The sequence below is a fragment of the Nematolebias whitei genome, chromosome 7 (genome assembly GCF_014905685.2).
Source record: "Nematolebias whitei isolate Nwh7 chromosome 7, NemWhi1, whole genome shotgun sequence".
NCBI lineage: Eukaryota > Metazoa > Chordata > Actinopteri > Cyprinodontiformes > Rivulidae > Nematolebias > Nematolebias whitei.
Window position 1 is genome coordinate 38,884,695 of NC_056504.1, and position 12,062 is coordinate 38,896,756.

General features: G+C 38.7%; 1 protein-coding gene across 1 annotated transcript; it reads right to left on the bottom strand.

The window, feature by feature from the left end:
- Window positions 1-449: 449 nt before the first annotated feature.
- LOC119412478 (inter alpha-trypsin inhibitor, heavy chain 4) lies at window positions 450-11,080 on the bottom strand. Its single transcript, XM_037679486.1, has 12 exons — window positions 11,009-11,080; window positions 6,464-6,624; window positions 6,228-6,332; window positions 5,864-6,026; window positions 5,664-5,774; window positions 3,448-3,576; window positions 3,254-3,370; window positions 2,966-3,134; window positions 2,768-2,878; window positions 1,210-1,391; window positions 658-837; window positions 450-578 (listed from the first exon to the last, which is right to left on the bottom strand). The coding sequence occupies exons 1-12, from the start codon at window positions 11,078-11,080 to the stop codon at window positions 450-452; spliced, it is 1,629 nt and encodes a 542-aa protein (XP_037535414.1).
- Between the last annotated feature and the right edge of the window lie 982 nt (window positions 11,081-12,062).

Genomic DNA, 12,062 nt, shown 5'->3' on the forward strand with positions numbered 1-12,062 from the left:
TGAAATAAAACCAGGTGTGCTAGTTGCTGAATATCTCCATCATGTACTTCCAACATGTTGTACAATAATGGTTTCAAGTTTTGGAACAACCACTTAGGGTCAACTGTGTTTATCTGTTAGCAAAATCTCTTATGAACCTGTGGATAGATTTCAATGGACCTCTCAGAAGGTTACTGTTAGCTATAGAGAGCAATCATGTGTGTTTAGGGCGTTGTGAAGAGTGACTTTTGGGCATTGATTTTTGTGCACACACTGAATGAAATGGCAAGATGTGTACATAGGTATAAGGCATTGCCAGGATTGAATTATGCACTTAGTTTTTGTGGCAAAGAATATAAATTCCGTCAAATGTAGACTTGACAAATTCTTGAAAAGTGAATGGCCTTTTGATGTTGACATTACTATACATAATTCATTGCAAAAAGAAAGAAATATTAGTTATATCACACTTACTCTTGCTTTAGAAGCTGCTTAAATGTGAGGTAGGCCGAAACCCTCTGAAGGACGCCTTCAGTCACTGTTTCAGCAGAGGGCTCCACAGAGGTGTTGGTGTTAGAAAAAGTCATTTTTCTACTATTCTGTTATAATGTAAAGAACAATGTAATGTCAGTATACAAGGAGTTTCACCAATGTTCAAAATATTAAAATGATTCTTACTGAAATGGCCACAACTTGAGGACTGAAGGTTTCAGTGTCATTGTCCATGATCTCACCGGCCACAACAATCTCAGAGCCATTATAATACTGACTGAAATTAGTTTGCGTCAGGTTGGTTCCTCCCATGTAGATCATTGTCACATCTGTCAATAGAGGAGTGGCCACTTCTTCATAGAAATCCTGTTAACATACAATGATGATGCATTATGGATGCGTTTTATCTCTTTAAAGTAAAACATGTTCAAGTGACATTTTTGTATGAAAATATAGGAAACCATCAATCCATTTTCCAGCTTTTCCTTTCCTGGGAGCTGATGCCTGTCTCCAGTGGTCACAATGCAAAAGTGGGTGATGGACCTTGACAGATCACAGGTCCATCACAGAAACACATAGACATAAATGAGATACAACCATTCACAGTCTCACTCACACCTAAGCACCTAGTTGCAATTTAGAGGTACCAATTAATCTAACTTGCATGTTTTTGGTCTGTGAGAGGAAATTTAAGAACAAATTAGAAAAAAATATATATTTATAGTGTGGAGAAGATACCTTCAGCTGTAAATCACCATCAGAATCTTCATAAATCCGTCTCGCCATGCCATTGTTCTCCAGTGACATTTTCTCAAGGAACTCAAACTTGACATCAAACCCAAAACCAACACAATAGAGTGGGAACTTTCCTGCAATGGCCCGTCTTACATTTGACTGTATAACCTCAAGATTTGTCACCCCTGCAAAAACAAGAAATAAGCATATCTTAATGAGCTCTGAATTTCTTACATTGGATTGTATAGTTTCAAAATTTATCACTAAAGACACCAGAAGAGTCAAAGTGCACTCAGTTTTTTTTACTTCTAGTTTTCAGCTCTTCGAACAATTATTGTCATACACAAAGAAAAAATAAAAACAAAACAAAATATAAAATAAACTACAATTATTTTTTCACAATTTTCTCTGATAGAACCCATGCAAAAAGAGTGCACCATCTGAGGCTATTTGGATAAATTACTACAGACTGCAGTTTCAGCACAATAGACCTGATTATGGGTAAGAGGAGATTTTAGCTTGTTTTAAATCTACACTGGCATGGATTCTAAATGGGTCATAGGGCTGTTGGTGACTCTTATGTCAAGGGGTAGATGCAGATGATGATGGAAGCCACCAAGCTGAAAATGTAGACCTTTAGAGGCTGTTTCAGAGGACTCCTGCAGAAACAGACAAAGGGGCTGCAGATTTGAAATTCACAAAAAACAAAAGTCAGGTATAAGGAGAATTTTGGGAGGTCCCAAAAAAGGACTGGAGGTTGGTATCAAGAAAATTCTGGCAAACCATTCAGCTTCTCGGTAAAGCAAAACAGAACCCATTTCAGGCTGTGTTTGGTCTTGATGGGGAACTGCTGACATGGGTTGTGGACATTGTTTAGCAGTGAAAGGAACACTTTGAAAATGTATTCCCTCAAGTAAAAATGAAGACTTTGAAGACCTGGTGATAGGCAAGTTCACTACTTTGGCAAAGGCTCTTGGGATATTTTAAAATGTCCTTGATTGTAAGGTTTCATGTGTGGACATTTTTGGCCTTTAGATATGTAATAGTCTGGACATCTTTGGGATTTGTGTTTGACATGGCACTTCAGTATCTCATAGAGATTGAGGACAATACAATAATTTGTCATTCATTCATTCAACCTTTATTTAGACAGGTAAATCCCATTGAGCCTTGAGGACTTCTTTAGAAGAAGAATTGGTTGAATTGGTTCAGACATCTTATCAAGATGCCTCCTGGTTGCCTCATTTAGGAAATTTTGGCATATGATGACTTTGCTGAGGGCATAGTTCATCTGGCCAAAGAACGGTAAGAGATAGGGTGTTTCAGATTAACTCCCTCTGTAAAGTTTTTGATCAAATGAGAACAGATTGGTAAAAGCAAAAAGAAGAAAAGAAAAAAAAACAACAACATACAAACTTTGAGCTGCTTCTCATGGATATTTTGTGGCTCTAAGAAGAAATATTATCTAACTTACTCTTTGATTTTTGTTGCTGTATTTGTCTACAGCAGCCTTAAATGTCAAATTATATTAATATAATGTTAATATTTATGTTGCTCCAACCTGCAGTTGGGTTTCCACCTGTGAGAAGGATCAGGATAGATGCTGATCCTTCTCGGAGGTGTTCATTCAGCATGTGTGCTCCTTCCAGCACTGCTTCATTAATGTTTGTTGCTGAAAAAATAAAGGAAATCTGTTATAATATAGTATAATATGAAGTTGTTGCCGGCTGTTCCAATTCCAATTTTTTGAAAATCTTACCTCCTCTCTCCCTTATATTCTTTGCAAATTCTATGGCCCCCTCCAAATTTAAGTTGGTGGCCTGAACAAGTTCACGTTTCCAGTGGAAAATTTGGCTATCAAATGTAATAACACCAAAGAAGTCATCTTCAACCAAGTCATTCAAAATATTAATCAAAGCAATTCGAGTCTGTTTAAAGGAAATAAAACAATTACTAAGGAAAGGAGCAATGGCACTATGTTTTTTAAGTGTGATCTTATAATATGTACAGGATAATAAATATATCATTATAAATTCATTAACTTCACCTGTTCCATTTTTCTGCCGTGCATTGAGCCACTTTGATCGATAATAAAAACAATGTTTTTTGGTATTCGAGGAAGGTTAGATGGAGCAAAGTGATGAACAAAATAGTCATCTGATGTCTAAGAAAATAAATGTTTAAATTAATATATTATTGATGAAACAAAATAAAAATATATGAATGAAGCTAATGTTTTACCTTGATGTCTCCCAGTCCAGTGTCTCTGTTGACATCATAAACAATAACCAGATCTCCATTCATACCTTCTTCTCCACAACTGTCACAAGTTTTCTGCTGGTCAACAGTTGGATAGAAATACACCCAGGCCTGCAAACCACATGAATCAGATTTTATTGTCTACTGTCGTGAAAAGGGGGAATTAGAAAAACTCTCCATTCCTCCATCCAGCCATTCGTCCATGAATGTTGTGAGCATGATAACTTGAAAAACAAGTGAGGTACCGACATTCATTTTGGTATGTGGCTACATCTAGGCATAAGAAAAGTCCTTTTCAAAAATTGGGTTGTCAGGTCATAACAACACCACCAGCCTGATCAAGAAAGCTCATCAGAGACTCTACTTCCTCAGACGGCTGAGGCGAGCTGGTCTGGGAAGCTCAGTCCTCACCTCCTTCTACAAGTGTGCAGTGGAGAGCATCCTGTGCTCGAGCATCAATGTGTGGCATGGAGGCTGCACAGCTGCAGAAAGAAAAGCTTTGCAGAGAGTGGTGAAGGCTGCACAGAAATCTGTCGGAATCAGCCTCCCCACCATCACAGACATCTACACCTCCAGATGCAGGAAGAGGGCCACCTGCATCATGAAGGACCCCACTCACCCAGCACACACACTTTTTGCCCCACTCCCCTCAGGAAGGAGGTTAAGGAGCATTAAGTGTAGAACCACTAGACTGAGGAACAGCTTCTACCCTGAGGCTGTTAGACTCATGAATCTCTAACTAGAATAATCACTGTGAAAAACCATATCATGTTGCTGCTGATCTGTTTTATGTTGCTGCTGATCTGTTTCAATGTTGATGTGTTCATGCGTGCACATCTGCTCACAGACTCATGTTCATGTTTGTGCTGATGTTCAATGTTTTATGTTATGAGTGCTTAGTGTATATTTAGTTGATGTTTTTCTTAGTTCATATCTTAAATGTTATTACTGTTTTTCTTATACATTTTATTGTTGGATGTAACTGGGACCTTGTGTACATAATTTCTCTCCACCACATGTACCACATGAGGTGCGAATGACAATAAAGAAACTCTGACTCTGACTCTGATAAACCAAGTAAGTTGCCATCATTAAATGTTTATATATTAAATTGTGATCTTGATAAATTGAAAAAGCAGCATGCCAACTTTAATTATGGTGTGTGGTTGCAGCTAGGCATTAACAAGGTCCATACCTGAAATTTTGTTGCCAAGTTCAAATCCAAGATGGTCAGCATTTTAAATACTATCACAATACTGGTCACTGCTAGCATTTGAAGAAACTATGCTTATTTTATATTGCTTAAAAATATAGTTTCCTCAATCAATTAGGGTGGTTGTTGGGTGGCTGAAGATTAATCTATGGTGGCTAAGGCCACCATTGGTCACCCCCTAGTTCTGCCATTACGCCTGATGATGGATAAAATAGCTCATGCCAATTGAAAGAATCCGTCAATTTGATTGCCTTGGACAAGTACAAATAATAATAATAATTATGATATTTTTTTTAAACCACCTCTATTCTAAAACTATTAACATTTACTATATCCCTCAGCAATGGGGGACATCAGTGTAACACTTGTACACTTAAAAGGGGCAGCTGTGGCTGAGTGGTTTGACCAGTCGTCCTCCAATGAAAAAGTTGGGGGTTCAAATCCACCAGTCACATGCTGAAGTGCTCCTGGGCAAGACACTGAACTCCTCATTGCCTCTGATATTTGTTCATCGTCGATGTATGAATCTGAACTAAAGCACTGATTAGTCTTTGTAAATATATAGTATAGTATAGTAGAGTGCTGTATGAATGGGTAAATGATGGCACAGAATGTGTAAAGCGCTTTGAGTATCTTGAAAAAATAGAAAGGTGCTATATAAGTACAGTCCATTTATCATTTAAAATACAGTAAATTTATTTTCATTTCTGTTTGTTTCTGTTAGTTTTTTTTTAATTACCGGTAACTGTCCTATTTTAACTTAAACCTCACACCACAATATTCAACAAGACAACATCAAATTTGGCATGAAAGGATCTAAATGTTGTTATTGTAAATTTTATATAACTTTAAAGCATTTTAAAAGTCATATACCATGGTTAATATGACTAATGATATCCCTTTAGCAAAAACAAACTAGAACATTATGTACAGTTTTAAGAGACAACCATTTAAACAGAAATTTAACAATTACCCCAAGCCGTACCTTGTTGTCTGCATGCGTTTTGGTGATGGCATTAGCCAGGGCTTTAGTGCTCAGTCCTCCTTTCACATCAATGAAACTGATCCCAGCTTTTTCATAAACATACACATCAACCTGTCAGTAAGTAAAAATTAATCAATGTTAGTAGTTTTCAAAGTGCAATCTTCTGTCACAAATACTATATTTATGGATGAACAACAAACTTTGAAGTCTTTGACAGGCTGCATGGGTCGAGCGTGGATCAACAGCTTGTATTTTCCACGTGTGCGTTTCAGTAGTTCCTCATAAGTGAGCTCAAAGGTGACCGTTTTGTGAGCCGCCACAGTTACAGAAGTTTTAAATTCCTCCATGGTCCTCCTTACAGAGCTGCAAGAAAATAAATTACTGTCAAAAGTTGCACTTTGGATGCATGTCATTGTACTATTGGATAGCAGCATTTGAATTATTTTAAAGACCAAAAAGTCATTAAGCTGACACTAAATGTATGTAAAAAGGGCAGCAAATAATAAAATCTCAAAAAGGACCTGCATAAAATTTAGCAATGAACTGTTCCATCAACTTTATTACCTGACAATCCCTGCACTTTCACCACGAGACACAGCCTCAGTGTACTGCTGCTGAGCCTGTTCCTTCGTTTTTACAACTCCATCATAAACCTGATCGTCTATAAACCTGCAGACAGCCAAAACAAAGATTTTAAACAATCCTGAATAATCTTTTTGCTGTTAGTTTTACTACTTTATAAATAATAACAATAATACCAAGATACTGGGTTTTATTCAGCATTGCTTTCCTTCACGTACATTCTGAATTTACTGATGAAGGCATTCTTGGGAATCTGAACATGGAATTGAATGTCTTTGGACTCCTCCATACGGTTGGCCACACAGCTTGTAATGATGGTGGTGGCATATTGGCCGGTGACAGTGGAGTTGATGTGAAAGCTGTAAATGTCCCAGTCATTCTGAACAAACATAGAAGGCAAATTAAAACACACATGCACACACAAACACCATCAGAAAAAGTTTTTTTACTGAGTGAAATGACAATGATGTGTCTGCAAAAACACCTCACTCAATTTTTTTTAAATCAAACAGTTCTCATTTGTCATCAACATGTATGCAAAACCGGTGTTTCACATCATTAATCTGTCCATAAGCCAAAACACTGTTCCAAACACCTGGAAAATAGCTTTTGTTCTACATTTACTGAAGGAAGGAGACCCCACCATACTGAACAACTATCAACCAATCTCTAAATTCTGTATTCTTGCTAAGGTTTTAGAAAAATTGATAAACTCTCAAGTCAAGTAGTATTTGGATTATTTTAACATCTTACTTCCCCATCAGTCTGGTATCAGGAAACAACACAACAAAATAACTGCTTTGCTGAAGGTTTGTAATGATGTTGAAGCATAGGATGCTAAGTATTATTGTGCTGGACTTTATTTAGACATGTCTAAAGCTTTTGACACTGTGGACCATGACATCTTATGTCCTAAGGAATTGGTTTCTCAGATCACACTATGGGCTGGTTCTCTAATGATCTCACAGATCGGAGGCAATGTGTTCAACATAATGGTACCTCTTCCAGCTATCTAGCTGTTAACAATGGTGTACCACAAGGTTCAGTCTTAGGACCCACCCTCTTCACAGTTTACATAAGTAATGTAGGTCATATCATTCCTGATGCATCCTTACATTTCTATGCTGATGACACAGTAGTTTATTGTCAAGCTAAAACAGTTGCTAAGGTTTTCCAGCTTTTACAGTCTGCACTCGACATCATCCAGTCAGATTTGTTCTGTCTCAAACTTGTCCACAATGTGGCTGTGTGTCCTGACACATACATTAATTCACATACAAGAAATATTCTTATTTAGAAGAACAGTGCAATGCTTGTATCTTTAAAGTCAGCCTAAAACTAACTTTCATGTTTTACTTGTGGCACTGAAGTTTTTTATATGTTTTTTTTATTTATTTTTTTTGTAATTTTGAGCTAACAGTAAGAATAAAGAATACATATTTATGCTGTTAGATACATTTACTAAAAATGTTTTTACTAAATTTAGGTAAAACAATCTAACATCAAATTAAATGTTTAATCCTATATTAGAGATTTTGATTAGTTTTCAATTAATGGACATTTGACCTTGGATCAGTTATGTGTGACACTTTGTTTTTGTATGTTTTTTTTTTTATTTATTTTTTTATTTTTACATTTGCTGTCATTATGACCCACCTGCACCAAGTCACCAGGACAAATTCGATACAAATTTGGCAATGAACTTGATTCTTGTTGATCCAAAAGGGGAGTCATCTGATTGAGATAATCTTTAACTTTAAATATACAAGTACCAATCATTGTTGGTGAAGCTAATCAGGACCCATAAAATATACCCTGACTTTCAGAAAACTAAAAGTAAGTTTCAGTTTTTTAAACAACTTTTTCGCCTTCAACTTTATGTGCACTCGTCTACCGCCCACCTCGGTCTAAGGATTTCATAAATGAGTTTTCTGATTTCTTGGCTGAAATCACACCAAAATATGATCATGTTTTCATTATTGGGGACCTTAATTTGCATGTGTGCTGTCAGGAGAAGCCCTTGGTTAAGGACTTTTTAGATTTATTGGACTCATTTCATCTAACTCAGCATGTAAACGGCCCCACCCAAGAGCGCGGACATACACTGGACCTTGTTTTAACACGTGATGTGACTGTTAGTAATCTTGAAATTGGTGATAATGTTTTTCAGACCACATGCCAGTCCAGCTTGAGTTCACCCTCCCCCATCTAACTCCTAAGTCGTGCGTTCCTGCACGTAGTAGCCGGGCCATTAACCACTTCACTGCCGCACGTTTCACAGATGTGTATAACTCTGAAATAATAATTCAGCCCCCGGTGTTTCTCACCACCACCGAGGAGCTGACATCCCAGTTCAACTTTGTCTGCTTAAAGACTCTGGATCATGTAGCTCCTGTTAAAACTAAAAAAATCAAAACTCAGAGCAGAACCTTGGCTGAATGATGTCACCAAGGCCGTTAGGCAGCATTGCAGGGGGGCGGAGCGCAAGTGGAGGAAAGACAGGCTGCAGGTCTCTTTTCAAATACTTAGAGTTGGTGCCGTTATCAGAAAGCAGTAAAAGCTACTAAATCCAAATACTTTTCTGATATCATTACCTCAAACTCACACAACCCACGTGTCCTTTTTTCTACCCTAAATTCTGTTCTCCACCTCACTGAATCATCATCTCTGACTGAGATGTGCGAGAACTTGCTACATTTCTTTTTGGAAAAAAATTGCAACCACCCGGGCTCTCATTTCCCCTCCAACTCATCCATCCCACCTCAACCTGTAGCTCTATTTGACCATTTTGAACCCATCACTCTATCTTCTCTAGAAGAGGTCATGTGCAGCTTGAAACCTTCTGGTTCCCCCTTTGATGTGGTCCCTCCTCGACTACTAAAGGAGACTTTTCCTACTCTAGGTCCATCCATTCTTGCTATTGTAAATAGCAGTTTATCCACTGGCGTGGTGCAAAAAACCTTTAAACATGCTGCTGTCCAGCCTCTCCTAAAAAAAATCAAACCTTGACCCCTCAGTCGTATCCAACTTCCGGCCTGTCTCCAGACTCCCATTTGTTTCGAAGCTACTGGAGAAAATAGTCGAGTCCCAGTTGAAGTGCTACCTGGAGGGTCACGTTATCTTAGAGCTATCCCAATCTGGCTTTAAACCTCTCCACAGCACTGAAACTGCCCTACTGAAGGTCTTTAATGACATTTTCTTAATCACAGATACCGGTGATTCTGTGCTGCTTGTCCTGTTGGACCTCACAGCCGCCTTTGACACCATCGACCATGAGTTTTCATTGCTAGGTTGGAGCAGTAGGTGGGCATCACAGGGTCAGCCCTCAATTGGTTCAGATCTTACCTCGTTGACAGATCCTTTTGTGTCTCCATCAAGGATTTTAGTTCTGCAGCGGCAGAGCATAAATGGGGGGTTCCGCAGGGGTCCATCCTGGGTCCCCTCCTATTCTCTTTATACCTGCTGCCACTTGGTGCTATTTTCCGGAAACACAACATACCCTTTCACTTCTACGCTGATGACTGTCAAATTTACTTCCCCCTAAGACACAATGGTGCATGCTCTATTCAACCTCTGCTCGACTGCCTGGCTGACATCAGGGACTGGATGGCTTTAAATTTCTTAAGTTTCAATGAAAAGAAGTCTGAAGTCATGTTGTTCCCTCCCAACTACACAATCACAAACCACTGCATCGACCTCTCTGCTCTAACCCTGTCAGAAAAACAGAGTCACTAATCTGGGCGTGATAATGGACCCTCCCCTGAAACTTAACAATCACGTAAACATGATTGTTAAATCATGTTTCTTCCAACTGAGGTGGCTGTTTGAACTGAAGCCCATATTATCCAAAAATAACCTGGAGACAGTAATACATGCATTCATTACATCTAAGCTTGATTACTGCAATTCACTCCTGTTTGGTATCAGTCAGACCTCCATTGCATGACTACAACTGGTCCAGAATGCAGCAGCCCAATTTTTAACTAGTACAGGCAAAAGAGAGCACATTACTCCAGTTTTGGCCTCACTGCACTGGTTACCGGTTCACCTTCAAATCCAGTTCAAAATACTACTGTATGTCTACAAATCGCTGAACAGTTTCGCACACCCCCATCTCTCTGATCTGCTACAGCCGTATCTCCCACCATGTTCCCTGAGGTCAGCGGACCAGTTGCTCCTCACAGTTCCAGGAACTCGTCTTAAGCGCAGAGGTGACAGGGCCTTCTCTGTAGCAGGACCAAGACTTTGGAATGAGTTGCCTCTGCTTGTCAGAAAGGCCCCCCTCCCTCTCGGTTTTCAAGTCCCGTTTAAAAACCCACTACTATTCAGTAGCTTTCAACACCAGATGATCTGTGTTTTGAACCTGTATGCCCCACACTGGTTAGTTGTCATATTTATTATCTGCATCGTTTTTATGTCTATATTCTGATTTACCTCATTTTGTATATTGCTTTGTGTGTTGCCTGTTTTTCTGTCTGTACAGCACTTTGTTTGGCCTTGTCGCTGTTTTAACTGCTGTATAAATAAAATGGTATGGTATGGTATCTAACCTTTTTTTTTATTCTACAACAAAGTGTTGAACCTGGGGTACAAAGCTTAAAGGTTTGTAAATTTGCTTTATTATCTTAATCTGAGGCAGAGCTCAGTGAGACAAGTGACAGAAACATGCTGAAAATAAAGTCAATCATCAGAAACTACAACTATTTATCAATAGCTGTTTTCTTGCAGTTTAGCTTTTCGTCCTCTCTGTTGTCAGACTGTACCTTGTTTGGTTGTGAAGCAGCCAAAGCCAGCAGCAGCCCGAAGAAGGTGAGCTGCACCACAGCTCTCCCCATGTTTCCGCTAAGCAGAATCAGCTGGAACTGTCCTTAAAACTCAAAGTCAACATGTGATTGTACTCCCACCTTCAAAGCTCAGTCGCCACCATCAGCACCCGCCTCCATGATAAACGTGAAGACTAAAACAAATCCCCCACAAAGCAGTAATTTGCCCTAAATTAGCTGAGAATGTGATATTTTCTCTTGGCATCGAATACAGACATGTATCACACTTAGGTCACGTTGCCTGCCTAAATGCTCCAACTCAGAATACAGTGCTAAGTTGACATTTTTTGGTATGTTGCTTGTTTAGTGAGTGCTGTTCTGTAAATATCTCATATAATTAACAAAATGTACTAAATCATATGTAAATTAAATGTTGAATTTGTTTATTTTATGATTTATTTTTATTTATTTATTTTTTCCATCCATCCGTTATCTTTACCTGCTTCTTCCTTTTTGTGTCACTGGCGCCCATGTCCAGCCACAGTGCGAGACACGGGGGACATCCTGGACAGGTCTCCATGCAGTCCATCACAGGGACACAGAGGCAAATGAGACAAACAACCATTCACAGCTAGGGACAATTTAGAGTTAGCAATCAGCCTAACATGCATGTTTTTGGTCTGTGGGAGGAAACTGGTGTACCCGGAGAAAACCAACACATGCACGGAGAGAACATGCAAACTCCACCCAGAAAGGTCCTCGGACAGGGATTTGAACCAGAGTAACCTGCTCGCTGAGAGGCAGCATCTCTACCAACTGTGACACCATGCTGCTCATTTTTATTTGGAAAATGTTATTTATTTATATTTGGTCAGGGGTGGGGGGGGTGGATTTGAGCAACAAAGTTATAGAGTAGATTAGTGTTAGCTCTGTTGATGCAATGTAGTGTTTTTGAAGCAACAAACAAAAAGACCCGTGAAAAATTTTATTAGTTAACCTTTAAATGTTTAAATTTATTAATATATATATATATATATATATATATATATATATG

Coding starts and splice junctions, on each gene's coding strand:
- LOC119412478 (XM_037679486.1), bottom strand. CDS start 11,080: ATGGGGAGAGCTGTGGTGCAGCTCACCTTCTTCGGGCTGCTGCTGGCT. Junction 5,775..5,863: donor AGCCTGTCAAAGACTTCAAA/GTTTGTTGTTCA, acceptor ACTTACTGACAG/GTTGATGTGTATGTTTATGA. Junction 3,371..3,447: donor CTGGACTGGGAGACATCAAG/GTAAAACATTAG, acceptor TTATTTTCTTAG/ACATCAGATGACTATTTTGT.